The sequence below is a fragment of the Sceloporus undulatus genome, chromosome 2, assembly GCF_019175285.1.
Source record: "Sceloporus undulatus isolate JIND9_A2432 ecotype Alabama chromosome 2, SceUnd_v1.1, whole genome shotgun sequence".
NCBI lineage: Eukaryota > Metazoa > Chordata > Lepidosauria > Squamata > Phrynosomatidae > Sceloporus > Sceloporus undulatus.
This window is the reverse complement of record NC_056523.1, coordinates 278,192,514-278,219,541: the sequence shown is the minus strand read 5'-3', so window position 1 is coordinate 278,219,541 and position 27,028 is coordinate 278,192,514. Positions and strand designations below refer to the sequence as shown.

At 39.6% G+C, this 27,028-nt stretch overlaps 1 protein-coding gene across 5 annotated transcripts in view; it reads left to right on the top strand.

Moving 5' to 3' along the window:
• Positions 1-27,028, top strand: part of SLF1 (SMC5-SMC6 complex localization factor 1) — a 50,007-nt gene that overhangs the window by 4,730 nt on the left and 18,249 nt on the right. For all 5 annotated transcript variants that reach the window (XM_042449204.1, XM_042449202.1, XM_042449203.1 and 2 more), the window contains 6 exons: positions 6,524-6,767; positions 15,960-16,116; positions 17,885-18,019; positions 21,731-21,784; positions 24,724-24,879; positions 26,380-26,546. In XM_042449204.1, the coding sequence (XP_042305138.1) occupies positions 6,524-6,767; positions 15,960-16,116; positions 17,885-18,019; positions 21,731-21,784; positions 24,724-24,879; positions 26,380-26,546 (913 nt within the window). The remainder of the gene's footprint in view (positions 1-6,523; positions 6,768-15,959; positions 16,117-17,884; positions 18,020-21,730; positions 21,785-24,723; positions 24,880-26,379; positions 26,547-27,028) is intronic.

Below are 27,028 nucleotides of genomic sequence, written 5' to 3'. Positions count from 1 at the left end.
GGGGGTGCCTCCCTGGCTGCCGGCTTCCAAAGCCCCCCGGAGCCCTTTGGAAGCCGGCGCGGGGGTGCCTCCCTGGCTGCCGGCTTCCAAAGCCCCCCGGAGCCCTTTGGAAGCCGGCGCGGGGGTGTCTTCCTGGCTGCCGGCTTCCAAAGCCCTCTGGAGCCCTTTGGAAGCCGGTGTGGGGGTGCCTCCCTGGCTGCCGGCTTCCAAAGCCCTCCGGAGCCCTTTGGAAGCCGGCCTGGGGGTGCCTCCCTGGCTGCCGGCTTCCAAAGCCCTCTGGAGCCCTTTGGAAGCCTGCGTTTGTGGGCATCAGGCCCCCTAAACTTGGCCTATAGTAGGCCAGGGCACTGCCTGCATGCAAGGAAGGCTTTGCAGGCCTCAGCAAAGGCCTGGGGTAAAAAAAAATAAAAAAGGAGAGGGGGGGGGGGGGGGGAGAGAGAGAGAGATAGAGAGGGAGATAGATAGATAGAGAGGGAGAGAGAGAAATAGATAGAGATAGATAGATGAGACAGAGAGAAAGAAATAGAGAGAGGGAGGGAAGGAGGGAGATAGACAGAGAGAGAGAGAGAGAGGGAGATAGATACATAGAGAGAGAGAAATAGATAGATAGAGATAAATAGATAGATAGATGAGAGAGAGAGAGAGATAGATAGATAGATAGATAGATAGATAGAGAGAAATAGAGATAGATAAATAGAGAGAAATAGATAGATAGATAGATAGATAGATAGATAGATAGATAGAAAAATAGATAATATAAAGATATATATATATAGATATAGAGAGAGAGAGTATACGGCAAGTATATCCCAAACTCTATATTTTAACTGGAAAAGTTGGGGGTCATCTTATACGCCCAGTCGTCTTATACACTGGAAAATACGGTACTTACAAAGTAAGGATTGTGACTATTGTCCATTTCTAGTTATTTTGCCTTTGTTTTTTTGGTCATTTTTTTAAAAGCATTATTTTCACCAAAGTGATAATGCATAAAAATAGGCACCAAGTTAAAATAACTGGAGGTATATGGTCACTTCCTTCAGAATTCAAGGAAGTACTAAGAAATGTATATGTAACAAGGACTTCTCTGTATTTTTTTGTTTTCTAAAAGAAGTTGTGTGTCTGCATTAGTGAAAATACAATTCTACCAGTTTCCCAAACATGCTGGGAAGAAGCTGCCTATCACACGCCTACTCTCATAGAATCATCATAGAATCATGGAGTTGGAAGAGACCACAGGGCCATCCAGTCCAACCCCTGCCATGCAGGAACACTCAATCAACGCACTCCTTACAGATGGCCATCCAGCCTCTGTTTAAAATGCTCCAAAGAAAGAGACTCACAAAGGTTATACATGTTTCAGTCCAGCAATTAGGGCTACAACAAATGTAATTTGTTGTAGGCCAGCTTCCAAGGCTGCAAGCCAGAGCTTGTTGTTTTTGCTGTGTATCTTGAAGTCATTTCACTCTTATGGTGACCCCAAGTTGACTCTATCACAGGTTTTTCTTGGCAGGTTTCTTCGGGGGGGTTGCCATTGCCGTCATCTGAAGTTGGGAGAGTGTGACTTTCCCAGGGTCAGCCAGTGGGTTTAATGGTAAGCGGGGATTCAAACCCTGTCCTCCAGAGTCAGTCCAGTGCTCAAATCACTACAGCTAGTTCCATTCAATAGCTTGCCAAGGCTTAAATAGCCATTTTTCTGTTATCTCTGACCACCAGACAGAGATAACAATAGAAGAAACTTGGAGGATAGATACAAAGTCCCCATTCCTAAACTGTGTTTTAATGGTAGGTCCATGAGTGTTAACATTCATGCAGTGTATTCTTTTTCTTCTGGCACAGTCACAATATGAAGATGTAAAGATTGCACTTCTGTTTTCAACTAACCACAGTTTATGATTGCTTATTAACTTGAAACTATAATTTTATCTGTAGCAAGCTCCACAACTTTGACAGGCCTAGAGTCTAATTTTCTGTCAGTTAGACACTCTGACAGCTACCCAAAATGCCAGAAAGTGGGAGGAAAACTGGAACTGGCTAGAATTCCACTTAGGAACCCTGGTGGCGCAGTGGTTAAATGCCTGTACTGCAGCCACTCACTCACAAAAGTTCAGTACCAGAGAAAGGGCTCAAGCTTGACTCAGGCATGCATCTTTCTGTAGGTCGCTAAAATGAGTACTCAGATTGTTGGGGGCAATTAGCTTACAATTTGTAAACCGCTTAGGGAGTTCTTAAGTGCACCGATAAGCGGTAAAGAAATGTACTTGCTATTGCTATTGGTTTTAAGCAACAGGTATGTTTTGATATTAAGTGATGTAGGCACTTCAACATGTTTAAAAATTGAAATGCCATTCCCAGAAGCTTTCATGTTTAAAAAATGAAATGCCATTCCCAGAAGCTTTAGCCATTGAAAGGGTAATCCAGAGAGTCTTGAAGGGTTGAGGCAAAAAAATAAAAAATAAATAAATAATTGGGGGAGCACCATGTAGCCTCAAGGCTGCATTTTTTCCCATCTCTGATTTAGGGAAATGAGCCATACTCATAAGCTATGTTTTGAGGTTGACTTGCTTTTCTAAAATAGAGCTGTCACCAGTTTTCTGGGTTTAGACATAACAATAAACTACAGTTAATTAAAAATCCAAGAGAAAGTAATCTTGTGGCTGTGCAGCAAGGAAAAAGCAGTGGCTCAGTCACATAACGCTAAAGATTTATCCATACAAGGCTTCTGTCTCGCTGTCCTCTCTTTTTCCCAAGATAGTGTAAATTTCCTTTTCCTGTCCCTTGCTAATGGGATATATAGGATAGCATTACTGTTCATTAATAGTGACTGTAGCTAGTAGTAGTCATTGTTATCTTTTCCAATAAAGTTAAAAGCTTGTCTGCATATCTGATTAAAAGAAAGGGTGAGGGATTCACACTGCTGGGATCAAGAGAAAGGAGTCCAAGATATTATCTGCACTGTGTTCTCTTTTTGGAGCATTAGGAAGCAAGATTTCATTGGTGTGTTTTTTCACCTTTCCAGTAGACTAGTAAGAAGTATATTACTTGCTGTCTTAATGTGATTTTTATTTTGTCACAGAATTTATCAACGAGGTCGTATGAGATTATGTAATGGTGAGATTTTTCAGTTAAAAAAACAAATAAGTTAATGAAATGCATTCATGAAACTGATAGGTATCTATTAGTCAGGAAACACTTGTATGAAGAGAAAAGTCCAAGAAAGACTGAAAATAGAGAAGTGAAGAGCAGTATAATGGGGAAAAAGCTGCAGCTTACTCTGTTCTTGTTGTTTAGCACCAAAATCATGAACTTTGACCAATAACAAAGAGGCAGCTGGTGCAGACCCTTTAACACAAGTATTATGTAATAATATTGAAAAATAATGTGGAAATAACTTTCCACATTAATAGGAGCTTTTATATCAGACCCAGCAGGAGATCCCAGCCAGAGTATGTTTGCAGCAATCTGATTTTGAGAGCATCACCTGCACTGCTACAGATAGGACAACCCTGTTCAGGAAGTTCCATTTTTGTTTTGCTTTGTGAAACTGGAAAAGGCTCTCCAAACCACTCAGATAAAAGCTCCAACTGCCTGCCTGAAGAAGACAAGCCCTCCCTTCAGCCACCATCTTGGGGGGAGAGAGGCAGGCTAGCTCCAACTGCCTGCCTGAAGGAAGAAAAAGCCCTCCTTCCAACCACCATCTTGAGGGGGAGAGAGGCCTGTTATGTTTTATTTTGACTTTGTATTGTACTTCCTGTTGTACACCGCTTTGATCTAATTTGGAAAAGCGGTATATAAATAAACATTATTATTATTATTATTATTATTATTATTATTATTATTATTATTATGTAAGCCTCTAATTATCAGAGATGGTAATTCCAAACTATGCTCACTGAGGAGCAGTGCAACCTCTCTACAACAAGTAACAAGAGTATTTCACAGAAAAAAGGAACTTCCCACCCACAAGGTATCCATATGACCCAGATGTAAAGCTGTAACAGTGTGGTATAGTGGTTTGAGTGTTACACTACAACTCTGGAGATCAGGATTCAATTCCTCGCTCAACCATGGAAGCCCAGTGGGTCACCCTGGGCAAGTCACATGATAGGGTTACCTTAGGATCTCCATAAATTGGAAATGATTTGAAGGCACTCAGAGAACAACAAAACCTGTAACAACAGCATTTCCCATTAAATATTTTATATGTTTATACAGTTGTGTCATAGTGGGTGGAATAGCAGCATTATTCTTAATAATGCCACCACATTAGCTCCCCAACACATGGTCAGATACAGATTTTTTCCTTGTGCCTGCCTGTAGGCAGAGTCATGGCGCAGTATCATGATGCTGGATGCCCTGACTCCGCCCCCAGGGCATCATGGTGCAATTGCCACTATCCAGATGATGCAGACTTGAAGGAGTGTCGTACAGCTGCGCTGCTGTAGCTGTGGCGCCCTTTGGAAGGCACAGACAGGAGCCGCTTTTTGCAATTCCTTTTTGTGCCCTCCAGAGGCCCGATCGGGGCTGCGGTGTGAGGTTGCAGCGGCTCTGATCTGGCCAGGAAAGGGGCTGCTGCATACCGCTCCTTAGGGGCTGTTTGTACAGCCTGAGTCTGCAGTCCTATCCTTACTTCATTGGGGGTAAACCTTGTTTAACATAAGAGGCAAAGTAAGTGCAAGACCACACAGCATTATTTCTATAAAACTGGTCTTGCTGAAACTTTTTTTCAAGGTGCACTGCTTACAATTTTCAAAATAAGAACAAATGATGCCAAAAACACACACAAAATTACTCCTGACATCTTCGTGCTTCCATATAATGGCCTGGTTTAGCTAATAATGCTTAACTGAATTAGCACTACCTGATTTAGCCTGCCTTAGTCTTAGTTGTTTGTACTTCTGTACACACATTCTCCTGTGCATGCAAGGAAGAGATGTGCCAGAGCACAGCAGCATTTTAGCAGATGGTACTTCTGTTCTGGTGATGTGTGACTAGTCTTGGGATGCCCAAACTCTGGCAACTGGTATGTTTTAGGGCACTGTTTTAACTAACCATAGCTTTAACAAACTGTAGGTTCTTGAGTCCAGATGTTTTGGAGAATTGTAGCTAGTTCTGAAAAGAAAGTTTTATGTTTGATCATACAGATGGGGATGGGTAATTTCCCTAATGTTAAATCATGGGCCCTGAATTGGTACTTGAAGCATGTTACGTATATTTTTATTCATTCATTAATATCATTATCAGAACAAAAAGAGCTCCTTCTTTTCTGATGCATCAGAACCTTGGAAGTTTGTTAAAGCTCTGTACTAGTAGATGCTACCGAAATGAAGAATATTACTAGATTTTCTTTATTATTTTATTTTGTGCTGCAAGAAGTAATTATACTAGCTAAGCATTTATAAAAGCTTTGTAATGTGGAACCCTTTCACTAAGAAACACAAACATAGGCCAATGGTTCTTAAACAAAGAGACTGAGAGTATCTTTCTCTTTTTCTCTCACTCTTTCCATGATTGCTGACATCTGAGGCTTGCACCTATAGAAGTACCATCTGCTGAAATGCTGCTGTGCAGTGGCACAATCTGCTGTACTGTGTTGTGAAATTGATTAAGATCAGAATTTTAGTTGCTTTGCTATGAAATAGGTTGTCATTCTGTATAGAGGGCATGATATTGCTGGCACAGAGCTCTGAAAGCATTGTAAATGATTTGTGAGAAGGAAAAAAGATAACATTATTCTAGTTATATAACTAGCATAATGAACGCAAGACATGTTTCTGATTGAGGATAAATCAGCATAGGCTGTTTGGGGTAGGAACTGCTATTACAAAATAATTTATTATAAAATGTATTGGTGGCCAAGTCTATCTAGGTTTAATAATATTTTGTGACTCACATTTTGAAGTAAAGGGATGTCTTTAGGCTGCATGAATATGAGTGTCTGCTGTGTTTTGCAATCAAGGGTGATGCTTATGGAACACTGAGGTATGTACACTATCTAAAATAAGTTAATGTAGAGTGAAAGATACATATAAGAGTTGTAAAAACAACATGAAATTTTGTCACTTTCTGTCCTTACCTGCAAAATCTATGTAGATTTTGTGTTCTAGTGTACTTGTAACTGGTATTGTTTAGTGTGTAACTAAAGAAATTTATTTTAATTTTTTAAAAATGATGCACAGTCTAATGCATATGGACATGTGAGTGGATATGCACAGCACTGTACTGTAAAACTAGTAGTGTATAAGCAATAAATACTAATGCTTATTATAATGTACAAAATAGAGATCTGTTTTTTAAACTGAAGTATTCTTACATGAAAAAAAGAACATGTTTCATAATGATGTGGAGTAAAATGCTTAAATTTTCTAGAAAAGGTTAACTTTGATATTATAACAGTACATTAAAATTTCTACTTGTAAAGCTTTAGCAGAAATTGTTGCTAATTTTTGTATTTGGTCTTCATTTGCTTGCTATTTGTCTGCACAAAAATTCTTTTGTAGATGACAGTTCATTTGCTTTCCAGGAAAGTGGATACTAACCAAGGACTACATAATTAATAGTGCTGAAAGTGGCAGATGGCTTGATGAAACAACTTACGAATGGGGATATAAAATCGAAAAAGGCTCCCATTATTCACCTCAAATGCAATCTGCACCTAAAAGATGGCGCGAAGAGCTGACATGTTCTGGTGCTGCAGGGGCCTTCCACAGATGGAAAGTTGTCCTCCTTGTTATGAGAGGTGATAAACGAAAAGATTCCTTGATCAGGTAGGATGAGACTTTGAAACTGAAGTAATAAATGATAACCATTCTTTCATTTAGTTTAAAATAGTTTTTAGCAGGTTTTTTCTCCTCAGTTGCTTAGGTCAAAAACAGTTCTGTTGTAGGGCTGCTCTAAAAGTGTTTTCTTTAAATAATCTTAGTGTAAAGAAAACAATGCTATTTGTTGGTGAAGTGCTTGATTCTTTTTCTGCAAATAGGGAATCTTTCTATCCCTGCAGCTACATAAATGGCACTCAGCACAACTGATTGTTTGTCATCTTTTTTCCCCCAACACAGAGATCATTGCCATGTAGAGAAAATGTGTTGTTCAGTCTTACTCTTAGGATAACAAAATATAGGACTGGGTTTAAAAACAGATCCTGTATGTTGCATTGAAACATATTGCACTTCCTGTGGAGAGACCTTGATTCAAATTTCTGTATTAAAAGCTCACTTGGTAGCCTTGGATATCTTTTCATTTTTTAAAAAATCTTTTTTAATATGTCTTTCTTGTGTTATATTATTTTAATCTTCTTTTTTGAACTGCTATTTGTTTTTTAAACTTTTTTATGAAGAAGTATTTAGCTGTTCCCGTTTTTAAACTGTTTGTAAGCTGCTTTGATACTGTACAAAGAGAAATATGCAATATTAATTAATTAATTAATCTCTGAGAATTGTATGCTCCTACTAAATTGTAGGATAAAATGAGATGCTGTGAACTTTTTAAAAAGTGTGTAGAATACACTTCTACTAATTCTTTCACCATTGAACCAAGCAATATTAGCTTATACTTTATGCTTCAGTAATTCAATGCCCTCATTATGTCTTATTGAGGTTTGGGAGACAACAGGAGAACATAGGAGGTATATCACAATTTTGTGGTGCTAGAACACACCTGTATTGGCATTCTTCACAGCAGGCAGTCTTGTTTAAGAATCCTTTCTTGGTAAATTTCTGCATGACAGGGAGTTGGAGTAGGTGGCCATTGTGGTCCCTTCCAACTCTTAAGATTATATTATTCTATGAAATATAAACGTTGCATCCTTTTTCTCAGAGTGAATTGTTCACTGAAAGCTCCCTTATTTTCATAGTGAAAGGCCTCATTGGAAGTTTTTGATAAGCTTCTTTGGAAACCTCTAGCAGGTATTGGTTTGAATGTTGGACTGTGGGAGACCAGTGTTTGAATCACACTCAGCCGTGGAAATCCACTTGGTGACCTTGGGAAAGCCTAATATTTTAATTTAATAGGACAATGGCAAACCTATTTGGGTAAATCTTACCAGGAAAACCCTATGATAATATTGCCATAGTTCAGAGTCACCTTGAAGGCACATAACAACAAATGCAAAAAACAAAACAAACCCTCTGGTCATATTGGTTTCCTCTTCTCCATGCCCATGTATATTATACTGGTTTTCTTACAAACATCTTTGGAGAGGCTAAATGAAGGTTCCTAACCTTAGAGGTAAAAGGGAGGCAGTAGCCTCTTAGCCAGATGTAGGGAGAGCAGATAGTTGTATATTCTGTTGTGCTTTAGCTTAAATAGCTGGAGAACATAACCAGAATTTTATATCTCACTTTTCATGACCTAAGGGGCGTGAAGATGGTGGAGGTCACATGGGAGCCAATAAAACAATGTTTGCAGACTGAAAAGCTATGGAATTTTGTGACCCTATCCTAGGATAAGAGGCAGCCCTAATCATAGAATTGTAGAGTTGGAAGAGACCACAAGGGCCATCCAGTCCAACGCCCCTGCCATGCAGGAACTCTCATTCAAAGTATCCCCAACAGATGGCCATCCAACCTCTGCTTAAAGGCCTCCAAAGAAGGAGACTCCACCACACTCCGAGGGAATGTGTTCCACTTTCAAACAGCCCTTACTGTCAGGAAGTTCCTCCTAATGTTGAGGTGGAATCTCTTTTCCTGCAGCTTGCATCCATTGCTCCGGGTCCTAGTCTCTGGAGCAGCAGAAAACAAACTTGCTCCCTCCTCAATATGACATCCCTTCAAATATTTAAACAGGGCTATCATATCACCTCTTAACCTTCTATTTTCCAGGCTAAACATCCCCAGCTTCCTAAGTCGTTCCCCATAGGACATGGTTTCCAGACCCTTCACCATTTTAGTCACCCCCCTTTGGACATGCTCCAGTTTCTCAATGTCCTTTTGGAATTGTGGTGCCCAGAACTGGACACAATATTCCAGCTGGGGCCTGACCAAGGCAGAATAGAGTAGCATTATTACTTCCCTTGATCTAGACATTATACTTTTATTGATGCAGCCTAAAACTGCATTGGCCTTTTTAGCTGCTGCATCACACTGTGCACTCATGTTCAATTTGTGATCTACTTGGACTCCCAGATCCCTTTCACATGTAGTTTCATTCAGCCAGGGGTCCCCCATCCTATATATGTGCATTTCATTTTTCTGCCCTAAGTGCAGTACCTTATATTTCTCTGTGTTGAATTTCATTGTGTTAGCTTTGGCCCAGCTTTCTAGTCTATTCAGGTCGTTTTGAATTTTGATCCTATCCTCTGAGGTATTAGCTATTCCTCCTAATTTGGCGTCATCTGCAAATTTGATGAGTATGCCCCCAATTCTGTCATCCAAGTCATTGATAAAGATGTTGAATAACACTAGGAACACTGTAGGGCTCCACTGGTCACTTCTCTCCAGGATGAAAAGGAGCCATTTTTGAGAACCCTTTGGGTTCTACCAGTCAACCAATTACAAATCCATGTAACAGTTACCTTGTCTATCCCACATTTTACAAGCTTGTTTGCAAGAATGTCATGGGAAACCTTGTCAAAGGCCTTACTGAAATCAGGATTTACTATATCCACAGCATTCCCTTCATCTACCAAGTTGGTAATTTTATCAAAGAAAGAGATTAGATTTGTCTGGCATGACTTGTTTCTCTGAAACCCATGTTGAGTTTTTGTGATTATGGAATTGCCATCTAGATGTTCACAGACTCTTTGTTTAATGATCTGCTCTAGAATCTTTCCTGGTACAGATGTCAGACTAACTGGATGATAATTGTTGGGATCCTCTTTTTTTCCCCTTTTTGAAGTTGGAGACAACGTTTGCCCTCCTCCAGTCTGCTGGGACTTCTCCTGTTCTCCAGGAGTTTTCAAAGATTATTGCCAATTGCTCCGATATTACATTTGCCAGCTCTTTTAATACCCTTGGGTGTAGTTCATCTGGTCTTGGAGACTTATATTCGTTTAGGTTAAACAAGTATTCCTGTACTATCTCTTTACTCATTCTGTGCTGAAATTCCTCTTTTCTGTCCTCTGCTCCATTATCCTCAGGTTGAGCACCCTTTTCCTTTTCTGAGAAGACTGAGGCAAAGAAAGTGTTGAGTAATTCTGACTTTTCTCTGTCCCCTGTTAGCTTTTTGCCATCTTCTGCACGCAGTGGCCCTACCATTTCCTTCTTCTTCATTTTGCTGTGGACATATCCAAAAAAGCCCTTTTTATTGTTCTTAACCTCTCTAACAAGCCTGAGTTCATTCTGTGCATTAGCTTTTCTGACTTTACCCCTACACATGCCTGCTATTTCTTTGAATTCCTTTTTTGTGATTTCCATTTCTAATACATGTTACATTTCAAACTTAGCTCAGTTGAAAGTTCCTTAGTCATCCATCCTGGTTTCTTGAGACACTTCCCATTTTCTTTCTCATGGGACTGTTTGAAATTGTGCCTTCAGTATCTCCCTTTTGAGAAAGTCCCATCTGTTCTGAGCTCCCTTATCTTTTAGTATTTCTGACCATGGGATCACCCTCAATACTTCTCTAAGTTTACTGAAATCCGCTCTCCTAAAGTCTATAATGCGTGTCTGACTATGCCTGGCTTCTCCTTTCCACTGTATAACAAACTCCAGGAGAACACTTCCACCTAATGATCCCACCACTTGCACCTCATTAACCAAATCATCCTTGTTGGTTAGGATCAGATCTAAAATAGCTGACCCCCTTGTTGCCTCTTCCACCTTTTGGACAATGAAATTGTTTTCGAGGCAAGTGAGGAATTTGCTAGACCTTGAGGATTTTGCTGAGTTTGAATTCCAGCAAATATCAGGATAGTTGAAGTCACCCATCACTACTACATCTTTCCTTTCTGAGTGTGTAGTCATCTGTTCTAGAAAGGCATCATCCAATTCCTCCATAATAACTGTGGCTGGATCCTATAACCCTTACGGTAACAAAGGCTACTGCCACACTGTAGAATTAATGCAGTTTGACACCGCTTTAACTGCATAAATCCATCCTATCCTATGGACTCCTGGGATTTTTAGTTTGTAGTTGCACCAGAATTGTTTGACAGAAGGCTAACTATCTCACAAAACTACAGATCCCATGATTCCATAACATTGATCCATGGTAGTTAAAGTGGTGTCAAACTGCATTAATTTCGCAATGTTGATGTAGCCAGAGACTCATATAAGATCAAATATCTTATATGATAATTCTTTGGGGAAGTTTGCTTTTACATTGGCAGCTGGAGTGCCTAAAATTGAATAGTCCATCCCAAGGGTTGTTGTTAGATCTGCTGCCACGTGAATGGCAAATTACAATGGCTCTTTCAACTGCCCTGAGTTGAATGGAGTTCTACACCCTGCATAGTGGTGTATCTACCAGCTTACCAGCCTACCCCAGGAGACTTAAAAATTCTATTCAACTATTCCTGAATTCTCTGTGAGATTTCCCAAAAGCCAGATTCAGCAATTCTGTCAGAGCTATGGACTTATGAGGAATGGTAATATGCAGACACATTTGCATCTGAGTGCTTTCTTTGGCACTAGAGTTCAGACAGCCTCTGATGGGGAGATTCAGAGATACCACAAACAGATATGTTACCTCTGTAACATAGAAAGAGCAAAACATGTCATGAGCATAATCAAACCTTTATGAGAACTCATAATTTTGCCTATTGTATGGTGGAAGTAATAGCAAAGATATTTTTTTCTGTTACATTTATCTTGCCTTCAAGTAGTAGGCCAACAGATCTTTCCTAAGTGGTGTGGAGGTTACAGGCATACCCAAATTAACAAAACCTCTGGGGAATAACTTTATTTTTACAAAGCCTTTTCATGCCTGCCTAACCCCCTTTCCTCTTAGTTCTCTGCCTAGCTGGTTTTTGTTGTTGTTGTTTTAGCAGTATCAGCATTGGGAAGATGGTGAAAGGGATACAGAAACAGAGACTTGCAGCAGCAGCATATCTGTACTACATAAATGCCATAAACCTTGAGCTGGAAAAGAATGGGCTTCTACTCTGTCTGACCCAGTATAGATCTGATCCAATGTGTGTTAACCTACAACAGGCAAGGCAAATTGCTGCTGCCTCCAGAATCTGTTATTGAACATGTGTGAACAGCAAAATAGAGAAAAAAGGGGGAGAAGATAAACCTGCTTCACCAGCTACTTATAACACATTTAAAAAAGTATATATAACTCTATAAGTCTGTCCACCAAAATGTAAATCATTAAAAAAGTGGTAAAAGGAAAAAAATCATCCCTGAATGCATTTTGAAAGAAGTCTTTTCTCTAGAAGGTTCAAAATGTATGTATGTATGTATGTATTTTAAATATTTCTGTATTGCCTCCCAGCCCACAAGGGCTCCTGAGGCAGTGCACAAATAAAAATCAATTAAAACAAAAATAAAACATTAATACAAATAGAAAAACATTAAAATACTCTTTAAAAACCCTTTAAAGCAGTCTAAAAACAATCTGAGAAACCAGTTTTGTAACAGTTAAAACACTATATGTGGCTTCCAGCTTATATGGAAGCCGCTCGACGATAGAAGCAATGGCACCCACACTGCCGTGCCCCATTGTTTCCAATGGGGCGCGAGCATATGCGGATTTACCCTTATGAGTGGGGATCCAGATCGGATCCCCCACATAAGGGGAGGGCCCACTGTACTTACAAATACCACTTGTTGGGCTAAGATAATTGAAAGAGTGGTAACATCTCAATAGAATATGTTATTGGATGAAACTGATTACCTTGATCCATTCCAGCAGAGTTTTCTGCCTGGTTTTGGGGTAGAATTAACTGAGTGTCCTGATTAATGATCTTTGGGAAGAGTACAGGAGATTTTGACTCCTCTGCTTCTCCGTGATCTTTCAATAGTTTTTGATTACGTGGTACATGGGGCACAATTCTACAATACTTAAGCTTTGTCTCAGAGTCATTTCCAGAGAACAACATTAGGTGATTATGTCTTGATCCTCCTGGAAGAACTTTGTGCTGCCACAAGTCTATATCAGGGGTATAGAATGTGTGGCCTGTTTTTGGAAGTTGGCTGGTTTGGAAGCTGCTGCTTGTGCAGAATGCAGCAGCTGGGGTGCTGAGTGGATTTGTTTGTAGAAACAGGTTAAGTCTCCCTTATCTGAAATGCTTGGGACCAGAAGTACTTCGGATTTTGGATGTTTTTGGATTCTGGAACGTTTGTCAGCCACCCACTTCTGCCTTGCACACAAATGAGGAGGGGCACTGCCATTGCTGGCTTGAAAGTGGAAGTGAGTGGTTAGAGGACTCTCTGTCCAGATCGCCTGTAATCATGTCCCTTATGTACATGAAAACTGTGATATTTGCAGGCTTCAGAAAGACACAAGAGAAGTGATGCTGCAGAGAACCGTGGCTGGAAAGATATGAGGAAATGTCAAAAACCTTATTTTTGAAAAAAGGATAAAAGGTAGAGTGAAATTTCCAATAGCTAGGAGGAGGCTGGTGGTATAAGAAGTTGGTAGGCAACGGAACCCAGGAAGAGAGGTCTCAACATATGCACTGATGGGCAGCCTGAAATCCAAGTTGCTCCCTCTAGCTTCCTCCCTCTGCAACATTGCATCTCTCATCCCTCTCTGCAGCCAGCAAATAGTGCATCATTTTATTTTGTATAAGAAACCTACTGTAATTACTGTACAGGAGCTCTCTGCTTCCTTTTTTGAGATTGTGGTGCAGCAATCCTGGTAGAAATGGATAGGTGGCAAATATTCCAAAATCAGGTCCCTTATATAAAATAACATGGTGTAGTATTTACGGGTTTTTGATATCACCTCATGTCTCTCTCTGTCTCTCTGCAACATCTCATGTCTCTCTGCAGCCTGCAAATTCACAACACTATTTTGTTTTATATAAAGGACCTGGTTATTGTACAGTAGATTTCCAGGGAGCTCTCTAGCCATTCACTTCCACCTCTGAAGCAGTTACGTTTCTCCTAGTCATTGGTTCTAGCCTTGCATCCCTCCCTATACTTACAAATGCACATACTATACTACTTGTGTTGTAGCTCCAAAGTTTTTGGATTTGGGAATTTTGGCTAAGGGAGACTCAACTTGTATTACACATGTGCTGAAAGAACTCCACTGGTTCCTTATAAACTATTAACTCACATTTAAGGCTTTATTGTTGATATACCAAACCCTAAACACCTTGGGACTAGGAAATGTAGCAGATTGCCTTCCTAACATACACTTGTCCATCCATATTTGTTAGGGTTAAGGGCACAAGACCCCCATGAATATAGAAAAACGGCAAATAACAAAATCATCATATTTTTACCTGAGAGGACACCTCTCTACTAATCTCTAGGTCCTCCATTGCAACTCTGTGGTCAACATCCGACAGATACTGACCCTAGAACTGCACTGGAGGAGCTACAAATGCCTAGTACAGTGGTACCTCGGGATACGAATTACCCAGCTTACGAATTTTTCGGGATACGAATAAATCCCATAGGGATTTATTGTTTCGGGTTATGAACGTTTTTTTGGGTTACGAAAAAACGCCGGCGCTGTTTTAAATGGAGCTGCGGCAGAGCCGCGGCTTTTTTTCCCATTAGCGCCTATGGCAATTCGGGTTACGAAGGTTTTTCGGGTTACGAAATTAGCCGCGGAACGAATTAATTTCGTAACCCGAGGGAGCACTGTAGAGTATTCTCTCTAGGAATCTCTAGGTCTTTCATAGAGTTGCACTGGTGGACCTAGATATTCCTAGAGAGAACATATTAATGAAATCTGTGAATAATCAAATTTTCAAATATCAAAGCCGCAAATATGGAGGGATGAATCTACATCTAGATTGGCTGAGAATTTCAGCCAATACCTTATTTGTTCCATAAGTCATCAGACAGCATCACTGTTCTGTGGTGGTACCCACCCTTTGGAACTTTCTTCCTTGAGTGATTCAAAAAACACAAACTTGGTTCAGTTTCCAGAAAACATACTGAGTAAAAACATACTGTTTATGGAAGTTTTGTAAGGGGAATATTTACTATTGCTGCTCCCTTTTTCAAAATATTGATTGTTGGAATATTTTCATTGAATCATTTATCATTTTAAAAGTATTTGATATTGTTTGTATTCCATTTTGTAAATTATTTTATTTGTATAATTTCAACATGAACCATTCATTGATATCACAGTAAGCAATATAACATGTAACTGTAATAAATAAATTAAACATTTCTGTTTTGTACTTGTATGGGTTTGCTCCCATGTGAAAAACTGAGAACTTATTTTGAAAGAGGAATTAAACATTTTCTGTGATTATAACTTTTCCCAGTCTTTCACAGGACACCAATTCATACACACAATTCCTAATTTTAAAATGTCGATGTGAAGTCATAAAGTGTGGACCATATAAAAAAAATAAAGAAATATATGGTCCGCCTTTTGATTTATAATTCTGTAAAGGGGACAAGAGCAAGTCTGCTGAAAACATTAAATATTTAAGCTACGTAAGGATAAAGCACAACCATATCAAAACTGGGAAAAAAACCAATATGAATTCTGGGAATAAAACTGCTGTTTTAATTTGTACGGCACATCTCTCACTATCCCCCATACTTGGTAGATGAGAACTAAAAGAATAATACTTTCTTTTTTGCAAACTGTTTTGTTTTACAGTCGGCCCTTCTTATACACGGATTTTTTATACATGGATTCAAGCATACACGGTTTGAAAATGTTCCAAAAAAGTATAAATTTACCTTGGTTTTCCATTTTTTATAAGGGACACCATTTTGCTATGTCATTATATTTAATGGGACTTGAGCATACACGGATTTTGTTATACACGGGGGATCTTGGAACCAAACCCCAGCGTATAACAAGGGTCCACTGTACAATAAAAACTTACATTTGTATCAAACATACTATATTTACTCTTGACTGTTCCATTTTTTCAGGGTTCTAGAAGCAGGAAAAGCCAGTATATATCCAGCAGTAAGTGCACCAAAGGATATCACTCACGTGTTAACTAATACAGCACTAAATCAAGAAAGTGAAAAGGTCTTTGGAGCTCCATGCTTTCCAGTTGGCTATTTGGGAGCATATCTCTTAGAGGCAAGTATACTTTTAATAAGGAAAATGTTAAATAAAATCCAAGCTTTTAAAGATAGCTATCAGTTTTTGTCCAGCCCGAGTTCAACCTAGGAGAAGCCTGTGATAAAAGATTGTTTCAGTGCTAATTTTTTCTAAAATATTTACATTCTAGTTAATACTTATGATACAGGTTGAGTTTCCCATACAGTGCTCCCTCGGGTTACGAAATTAATTCGTTCCGCGGCCGCTTTCGTAACCCGAAAAGCCTTCGCAAGCCGAAAACCCATAGGCGCTAATGGGGAAAAGCCGCGTTTCGTGCGAAAAAGCGCTGAAAAGCACCAAAAATTTTTTTCGTAACCCGAAAAAACATTCGTAACCCGGAACAGTTATTTCCTATGGGATTTTTTCGTATCCTGGAAATTTCGTAACCTGGGTATTTCGTATCCCGGGGTACCACTGTATTTAGCAATCCAAAATTGTCCACATGGGTGGCTGAGATAGTGACACCTTTGTTTTCTGATGGTTCAAAGTACACAAAGTTAGTTTGATGCATAAAATTATTTTTTAAATTATATATATAAATACCTTTAATTTATCTGTATAAAGTGTATATAAAGCATAAATTAATTTTGTCTTTAGACTTGGGCCCCATCTCCAAGATATCTCATTAAATATAAGCAAGTATTCCAAAATCCAAAAAAATCTGAAATTCAAAACACTTCTGATCCCATGCATTTTAGATAAGGGAGACTAAACATGTGTTGAATTGAAAATTATTTATATTTCATTGGATGCATATGTGTGGCTGATCAAAGAGGCATCTGTGTGGCCTTGGTTACACTGCATCCAAGAAACTGTATCAAATATGACTGTGTTCAGAAAATATGGGGCCCAGTTGTAATTTTTTGTGTTTGAGATGAGCAAAGCTAGCAAGAGAAAGTAAAAACAGGAGGAGAGAATTGGAGATTTTGGCCTAGAACAGTTGGGCAGGAAAAAGAGACTCAAACCTGCATTTTCCAGAAGCAAGTCGGAACCCTGCTGTTGGCACTGGCTGCTCTCAAGGTGGCCTAAATGTGCACAGCGCATCATTAAGCCACACCACTGGGTAATTTTTTTGTTGCCTCACCACCATGCATGTGCACTGTCTCACATACATAGGTGTGAAACAGTTGCCAAAGACTTCTTGTGGATTTATGCTGCTCATGCATATCTTGATATATGCCAAGATTGCTGTTTTACTGTAATCAAGGCCCTTATCTGCAACATACAGTGGGCCCTTGTTATCCACTGGGGTTTGGTTACAGACCCTCCCGTGAATAACAAAATCTGTGGATACTCAAGTCCCATTAAAGAATGTGGCATAGCAAAATTGTGTCCCTTATATAAAATGGAAAATCAAGGTTTGCTATTTGGAATTTATACTTTTTTGGAATATTTTCAATCCATGGATGCTTGAATCCGTGGATAAAAAAAAATCTGTGAATAAGGAGGGCTGACTGTATTTAGGTACATCAGGATATGGAAAAAGATTTTGAGCACTTTCTGTTTTCCAACCACTTTATGTATTTAAGAATATGGTGTTGTGTCCTGTGTAGGGCTTTAACATACATTGTAAACAGTGCATTAGCATTTACACTGAAAACCTTGTGTGTGACTATCTGTAGATTGGGATTTACATATTGAATCCTTAAACAATTTCTCTTACTTGGTTCCTTGGTGTGCTTGTTTTTCAATTATAATTGCCCTAAATTATTTGCACAGACAGTAATATATATTATATATCATCTAGAATGAAATTAGAAGTGATCTTGAAAAATACCAAGAAAACAATCTTCAGAGTGAACAAGAATTAAAGGAAATGGTGACTGATACACATCTTGGTGAAATGAGACGTGCACTCATAAGACATATATATTTTCAACAGGTAAAAAGCAATCTCTGTAAACCTCTTGTATTCACAATACAGTGAGCCCGTGCCATACGCAGAGTCATTATAGGCGGCTTCCAGCTTACATGGAAGCCACTGGGGGAATGGGAGAATGGCGCAAGTGCCCGCGGCGCATACATACAACAGTGCAGCATGCACGAGCCCCATTATATTTAATGGGGCTCGAGCATACACGCTTTTGCCTTATGCAGGACATGGGAGTCTGGAACAGATCCCCTGCATAAGGCAAATAAGGCAAAGGTGGACTGTAGTATAGAACTAGGGGGAAAGGTCATTTGCCCAAAGAACCATGTAAAATCAAGAAGTCTTAACCAGAATTGAGCAAAAGGTAACTTGGAGGCAAAACAGACTGCCTCAAAAAGGCCACCCTGGAGCTGCTCACCCCGGAGCTTCAGCAAACACACTCTGCAGCTCCAATCCACCCCATCACTAGCCCAAACAAGAGCAGAAAAGATCTGCTCCCTTTTGGGCTGGTTTTGGGTCACAACCCCAGGACAGCTTCTGGATGCTATGGAGGCATGCATTGTCAAAACGCCATGCCCCTGGAGTGGCTGGAAGCCACCCTTGTGTGATTGAGCAGTGCGATGTCTGGGCATCTTGCGGACATACGCCATCAAAACGCCATATCCTCAAGCCGCCCGGAAGCCAGCTTTTCGAGACGTCTGTTCAGCCCTTTGGTCAGATTGACTTTTCTACTTATAGTTTGTAAATGAGTTGGTTGGGGAGGCAATTTTTATTTAAAGTTGCACGAAGCAAAATAGCAGAAATGTGAACAGCCAAAAATATGAATTGTGGGAGTTTTAAGATTGTGGGGGGGGGGGGGATGATTGAAAGCCAGATAAATAATGGGAAATGGTGCCTAACACAGTTGCCAACACTCCTCAAATGAAGAGCTATTGTTAAGTAAATCAGAAGAATATTCAGCAACAAAAATTCTGTCTCTTTCCCTTGATCTTCTTTCTATCACAAGCTGACCAGCAGCTAAATTTCCTTTAAACTTATAAATGATGTGCTACAGCTCTTTTAGTGTCTTAGGATATTATGTGTGTTACTGATTTTGGGAGTGCAAATATATTGAAAAGTATGATGGGTTATGTGAAAAATCAATATTTTGGATTAATTATCATTGGCTTGGGTACTCACTACTGCAAGTGTAATTCTTTCTTCCCCCCCCCCCTTCTATTGTTCTGCATAGCTCATATAAATTCTCTTATGAGACCTTCTAGCACAGTGAGGGCGAACCTATGGCACACGTGCCAGAGGTGGCACTTAGAGCCCTCTCTGTGGGCACATGTGCCATCATGCCAGCACAGAGTTTGCCAGAGTTTGTTACTAGAAAGCCAGAGGGACATGGGACTTTGCTATAAATAAGTGGGTTTGGGGTTGCAGTTTGGGCACTTGGCCTCCAAAAGGTTTACCATCACTGTTCTAGCATGACATGAGTTGTAGCATAGGAGATGACCACTGAAGGGACAAAAATTAGAAGCCTTTATCTTTCTGTGAACATAACACTTGGCAGGATCTGAGTGAATGGAAAAACTAAAGGATGCTTATATAATCTGTCCCTTGGCTTTCCTTTTCTTTCTTCTCAGTCTCCAAAAGGGGTTCAAAGCTATTCAGGGCTACCTTGAATAGCATGAGGCTGTAGGGGAGAGAGAGGAATTGCTGAAATTTAGCGAACGAGACATAGAATCATAGAAGTTGGAGGAGACCACAAGGGCCATCCAGTCCATTCCCCTGCTATGCAAGACATGTAGTATGTGGAGGTTTTGTTTTTGTTTTTGTTTTTGTTTTTTTTTGTTTTTTTAAATGGAAGAATTTGAGTCTGGGCAGGCATCTAATTAGATAATTAGTATTTTTTCTTAAAGTGAAAGTTGTGGGCCAAAGATCTTTGTTAGGGCATTAGTCAACTTTGGCCCTTCATATGTTTTAGGACTATGTCTTGGATAACCCCTAGCCAGCATAGCCAACAGTGAAGTATTTTGGGACATGCAGTCTAAAAACTAAAACCAGGCATAGGAAGAGTACAATAAGGATATACTCTTACCACTTTTAAAAGGAGCATTTCTTGATTTAAATTATTATCATTATTGGAGAAATTATTAACTACATTCACTATGCAGATTGTACAGTATTATTAGCTGATAACTAAATAGTCTGTACAGACAAGTTAAGTCAGTTGAAGTAAATAATGTTCGTGGTCTAAAAATGAATGTTAAGAAACTCAAATTCATGATGATTAGTTTAAAAAAAAAAAACCCAAGTAGCTCAAAATGTACACCCAGCGGTCCCAAATGAAAGTGTGGAGCATATTGACAAATATAGGTTCTCAGAATTTGAAATAGAGATGATATAGAGTTTTTTTTTAAATGAAGAATGTACAGTAATGTGCAATAAAAACTTAAAATTGGTTTTTAGAATATGCATTCTGCAGTGTTATATTTTCTCACTTCTGCTATATGGTGTGGAATCATGGACTTTAACACAGGCAATTATAAAAGAGATAGAAGCATTTGAAAAGTAAATTTATCATTTGATGTTTAAAAAATTCCTTGGATCAAGAGCTTCACAAAGAAACATGAATGAAGGGGAATCGATAAAGAGTAAGAAGTCATAAAACACAGAAATCTCAAATAATTTGGATATATAATGAGAAATGAAAAAATACAGATTGTTATACCTGATTATTTAAGGTACAATCATTATAGGAAGGAAAACATTTTTACTGAAGAATCTTAGAGTGGACTACAATTGAATAGTGATCTAATGATATCTGTCCAAATAATGCTTGCATATATTTTCTGTGTTTAGTATAGATCTGTCTATTCACAACATGTTATGCATAGGAATGATTTTGTTTGGACAGTGATCTGTTAATAAGAGATGCAAGGACTACACCTACTAAACCAGCAGGTTTATTGATGATTTAGACAGCGATCCCCTCCCCCAACTTATTCTAGGTCTGTTTAGGATTTTTTTTTATCTTATGGGTCTCATATGAACAATTTCATATCTTAGGAGAAAGCAGTGATGAAAAATGAATATTCAATTGAACAAATCAGAATAAGTTACAGCTGTCCACTTGGCAGCTGAATTGAAGGCCATTCTAGCTGCAAGGGACATTGCAGAATAAGGAAATTGTGGGAATGATGTATTTGCTTGCACAAGAAAGAGGGAGAGCTTATTATGTTTACTATTAAAATTTTAGCAGAAATACGTTTTTTACACTTCTGACTTGACTTTGAATCCACAAGATATATAATTCTTTACCCTGATGATGCTGAAGGCTCTTTTCTGTACTTTATGACTATAATCCTCAATAGTCTTGCTAGAACTCAGTAGGACTGACTTCCAAATAAACATTAGTACCAACTTGAGAGCCAGTGTGGTGTAGTGATTTGGATGTTGGACTAGGACCCTGGAACTAGGGTTCAGATACCTGTTCAGCCATGTAAAGCCATTGGGCGACCTTGTGCATGTTACATTCAGCCTAAGAGCAAGGCAAAAGCAAACCCATCTGAACAAATCTTGCCAAGAAAACCCCGTGGTAAGTTTGCCTTAGGGTCATCATAGGATGAAAACAACTTGAAGACACACAACAATAGGTACAAACCTGTATTAATAATTATCAAATTGTGAGTAATCACATTCACTTCATTAAATCACTGATTTGCTTTTAATTTACAGGCTATGCTAAGCAAATATACTCAAACGGACCAAATGAATGAGTGCAGAAAAGAGGTAAGGCTTGTGTCCTGGGGTGCAGTGGGGAGAAGAAAAGGGATACTTGAATAGTTTTAATTTCCCCCTGGTATTCAAGTTTCATTAAATGCTTCTTCTGCTTGTAAATAGAAGGAGAAAAATGGAGGTCACTCTTGATTGTACTAATCAGCTCTTCATATAGAATCTAAAGAAGCTAGTGCATGCAAAGTAACTGGATCTGTACAAATCTCTTGGACCAATTCAAATGCTGCTCAACAGTATGCATGATCTTAGCAAGTATCTTTTTGACAGCCAGGAGCTGTATTAAGAAGAAGCATAAAAAATAAAATCCTGATGTCCATGCGGAACACTGCATACAGTCTTCTGGTCACATCAACTGATGGTCACATATATACTGAATTACAGACTTCCCCATGTATTTACAGCTGTGGTCCAGGTTCCCATCTCAAAAGGGGCAGTTACACAGGTTCAACTATCTCTGCAGCATATCTACCTTTTATAGCATTTTGAAAGGTGTACCGCAGTATATAATGAATAATTTATGTTAATCCATCACCTGTTGCTAACCTTGCTTATAGTGAGTTACATGGGTTTTTACTTATGAGTAGTTCTGGGATAAATCTGGGATAAATTAAGTTAGTACTGGGATAAATCTGGAAACTCATGTTGGTAGTTATTTGAGGTTTAAGGCAGCTCTTAGAATGTTGTTCTCATAAATAAAGGTTAATAATAATAATAAAAGACCCAGGGCTTGCATTGGGTTTCTCATAATCTATTTCCTGAATTATGACTTTGAAACTCGCAGTATTTAAATCCACATTTTCTATGAAGACAGGTGTGTGGCCTCTGCTCCTCTCCTCAGGGCTTTGGTAGTCCTGAGGTGTCCTCTGAAGGACACCTCAGGTCTAACGAAGCCCTGCGAGGAGGAGGCATACACTCGCCCTCTCCTCCTCGGTCCCTTCCTTCAGCTGAACGGGCTCCAAGGTGCCCGTTCGACCGAAGGAAAGGGAGGCTGAAGGGAAGGGCTTGGGCATGGGTCCCAGGCCTTTCCTTCGGCTGAACGGGCTCCAAGGGGCCCGTTCGACCAAAGGAAAGGGAGGCCAAAGGGAAGGGCTTGGGCACCCATCCCTGGCCCTTCCCTTCGGCCCCTTCCTTCGGCTGAACTGGGCTCCCCCACGGCCGTTCCTTCCCCAGAGCTCTCCCTCTGAAGGGAGCTCTGGGGAAGGCAGGGCCGAGAGAGAGCCCAGGAGCCGGCAGGCCGCCGTCCTGGGCTCCCCCATGGCTGTTCCTTCCCCAGAGCTCTCTCTCGGGAGAGAGGTCTAGGGGAGGAAAGGCCCCTGATGGAACCCAGGACGTGGCATGCCACCACTGCTCCTCCTCAGGGGCCTTTCCCTGCCCCCAGCTGTCTTTCTGGAGGCTGGGAAAGTTCCCTGGCAAGGAGCAACTGGCACACGCTGGTCGCTCCATCTCCCCACCTACCTTTTCCCTGAAGGCCGGAAAAAGGCTGGGAGGAGGAGCCAGACGTGCACGCCTCTGGCTCCTTCTCTCCAGTCCCATTTTCTGCCTTCCCGCTGTCTCCAAGAGACAGCGGGAGGGCTGAAAATGGTGGGGAGAAGGAGGAACAGGCACGCACGTGCCTGTTTTTCCTTCCCTCGGTCCCTGTGCCCGGCGAAACAGCCCGGAGTGCCACTTCCGGCGTGCATAGCATAGGTTCGCCATCACGGTTCTAGACCTAAGTATTTCATGTTTATTTCTTTGTATCCTCCTATATTCCATTGCTAAATATGTCTGAATGGTGGACTGTAGAGCTGGAAAGTACTGTATCTTGGTCAGAAATACAGTGGACCCATGAATATGAAAAAATATGAGTATTCAAGTCCCATATTATAAAATGATGGCAGCGTGAGCATGAACACTTCAGCATTCATCTCACTAGCATTTAATAATATGAGACGATCAATCTGTGATTGGTAGAGTTAGTGGATCTGGAGCCCACAGATCCAGGAGGCCCACTGTAAATGGAAGAGGATATTTTAGTATGACATTGGAATGTTGCTAATCCAATAAGCAAACATTGTGCACTGTCCATTTTGATTTTTGATTTGTAACTAAATTAAAATGGATGCACTTTTCCATATATAAAAGTAATTGTTTATAAGTACAAAACGTACCTTTCTTGACATCTACCTTTCTTGACATGGTAGTTTTAGTATAAAAATAATTATAGGAAAGTTTACTGGAATACAGGTTCAATCCATATTGGTACATTTCAGTGTACTAGTGCTTTTACCACAATGAACCTGTTGTCTTTTCTGATGGTAAAGACTTTGTGTTAGGATGGTAACCCTTTAAATTGAATAATCTAAAAAAAAATTAATTTAAAAAAAAACTCTGTGTGAAGAGAGGCCCCCCAAATAATTAGACATCAGATTTTTAAACAGTATTATTTGTACTGCAAATACTTGTAAATTGCAAACAGAAAACATAGTAACACGAAAACAATATCTCCCTTCTTTGTTGTATAAGAGGGAAAGCCTCTTCTAAAACCCCTTGCCATGATACATTTGAACATTATCTAAAAATGAAGGAGGTACACTTTGTGTATTTTTTTTTTAAAAAGTCACTTATATGCAGATGAATTTAATGAATTTAATCAACAAGCTTGTATGAATCCACTAATACATGGTAGGGGAGCCTCGGGCCACGAAGGGCCAGTAAAGCCACTCATTGACGTGAGTAACATTCTGCCTCATGTTACTTGCCCCCCAGTTGATCAGAATAACAGCAGGATTCTATATATACCTTGCCCCATTCATGTTCCCTTTTCCTTTTCACTCTTTCTACAGAAAAGTTATGAAATGAACTTCGGGGGGGGGGGGGGTCAGAAAATATCAGTAACAGTTCTGATTGATTTTTGTTTAAACAGAACATATTTGCAGTACTCTTTCATTTCCTAGGTAAGAAATTCCCATTGTTCTAGAAGAAAAAACAGCATACTTGAAGAGCTAGTAGATGACCAGTTATTTTCCATTGCAATCACAGAATTTCTCTCTTGGAAAGATCTCATTCCTCCTGTTAAATTTCTTCATTCTCTTCTAGAGCACATACTACAGGTAAGAATGATATATAAAAATAGGCAATCTGATGTTTTTGTAAACTATTCTCATGGTTCCTGACTATTAATCATACTGATTTAAGCTTGTGTGAGAGTCCAAAATACTCTGTAATAAACATGCTGTGTAAGAAGTGGTGAAGTGTATGTGTTGTGGCCTCCTGAATGTGTTAATATATCTCAGTGTTAATATATCTTTTGGCTTCCCAGCTACCAATTAAAAGCAGGGGAAGAGGTGACCTAAAATGAATGGGATGTCAGGGATGATGGGAGTTGTAGCTCTTCACCTCTGGCTCTAACTCACCACCTTGTTAAGCAGCGGTGCTGACCAGCTTTGGTCAGTGGTTAATGCTTTTCTTCCAAAGCAGCAGAGTTTCAGAGAATAGGCTGAAGACCCTGGCAAACTCTCCAAGCCTTCTCACTCTTCTTCCTGAGATGTCTCCAAACTTCTCCAGGATTCTGCTGGCTCTTGTATCTTCAGTCAAGACACCAGACAACTCAGTAGTCTTATATAAAAGATCTACTTTATTCTACTACTGTATATACAAATACTAATGCCCTCACAATCTCCAAAACACTCCAACTATCCACAACTACCCACACACTACATTGGCAAACATAGCAATTATTATAGCCATTGTTAATCACCACCCACTAGTCAGTTTCCACCCAGTGGGCGTGTACACTCATTTTGATTGGTTCACATAGTTCAACCAATACTTAAGAATTTTATCATTTCACCTTGTACACTTAATGAATCTCAGGTGTTTCCAATTGTACATTCTATAATTCTGTCCTTGACATTCAAGACTTCTAAATTACATTAGCTTTTTCACCTGTGTGGCTTCTTAATTGCTCTTGCTTAGTCATTGTGACTTTCACATACAGTGGTACCTCGGGATACGAAATACCCAGGTTACGAAATTTTCGGGATACGAAAAAATCCCATAGGGAATTATTGTTTCGGGTTACGAATGTTTTTTCGGGTTACGAAAAAACTTTTGGTGCTTTTTTTGGCTTTTTCGCACGGAATCGCGGCTTTTCCCCATTAGCGCCTATGGCAATTCGGCTTACGAAGGCTTTTCGGGTTACGAAAGCGGCCGCGTTACGAATTAATTTCGTAACCCGAGGCACCACTGTACATGTTTTATTTCTATTACTGTATATCCCATGTTGCATTTTCCTTAACATGGGATGCAGGAACAGAAACAAACTGTTTTCCTGTATATGAGGTTTGAGTTGATAACTTAAAAAGATTGCCTAAAAACCTTAAATAAACCTTGAGTTATATGATGGATGAAATCTAGAATATAATATAACAAATAAAAACTCCTTATATGACACAGCCAGTGAAGTTTATAAACACATTTGGTAGGGAAGTGTATATATTTTAGAAAAATAAATATGTTTTTTCCTAAAACTGTTAGACAATTTCAGTTTGAGAAACAATTTTAAGTATGAAGCAGAGTACAAGACTTATACTTATTTTTGTTTGTTACAGGGAAATTCAGACTCTACACTTTCTGTTCAGTTTTTTCACATAATGTATACTCTGCTTCAGTATGCTCCTCCTTCAAAATCACCTTCCATGTTAAGCTATTATCTGGAAATTCTTCAGTGTCCTGTTTGCATGAGGGGAACGTGGCCTCTGATGGAGATGCTTGTAAGGTAAAATCACTCTGGAATAATTATGTTATAAACAAGCCAGATGTTAAGTATAGATTTTCATATGGAATGGGCCTCTAAGGAGAAAATACCTTCTACTGAGTACATAAACAGTGCAACATGTAATTATTTTTAAAGTATGGAAGTCATTGGCACATGAGATGGTAATGGCCACTACCCTAGATAAATTTATAACAGGCTTAATAATAATAATAATAATAATAATAATAATAAATTTTTTATTTACGACCGCTTTCGCAATGATCATAGTGGTGTACAGTAACCTGGCAAAACAATACCAAATTTCAAGGCCTCTCTCCCCCTCAAGATGGTGGTTGGAGGAGGGCTCTTTGTCTTCCAGGCCAGGCCTCTCTCCCCCTCAAGATGGTGGTTGGAGGAGGGCTCTTTGTCTTCCAGGCCAGGCCTTGTCTCTCCCCCTCAAGATGGTGGTTGGAGGAGGGCTCTGTCTTCCAGGCCAGGCCTTG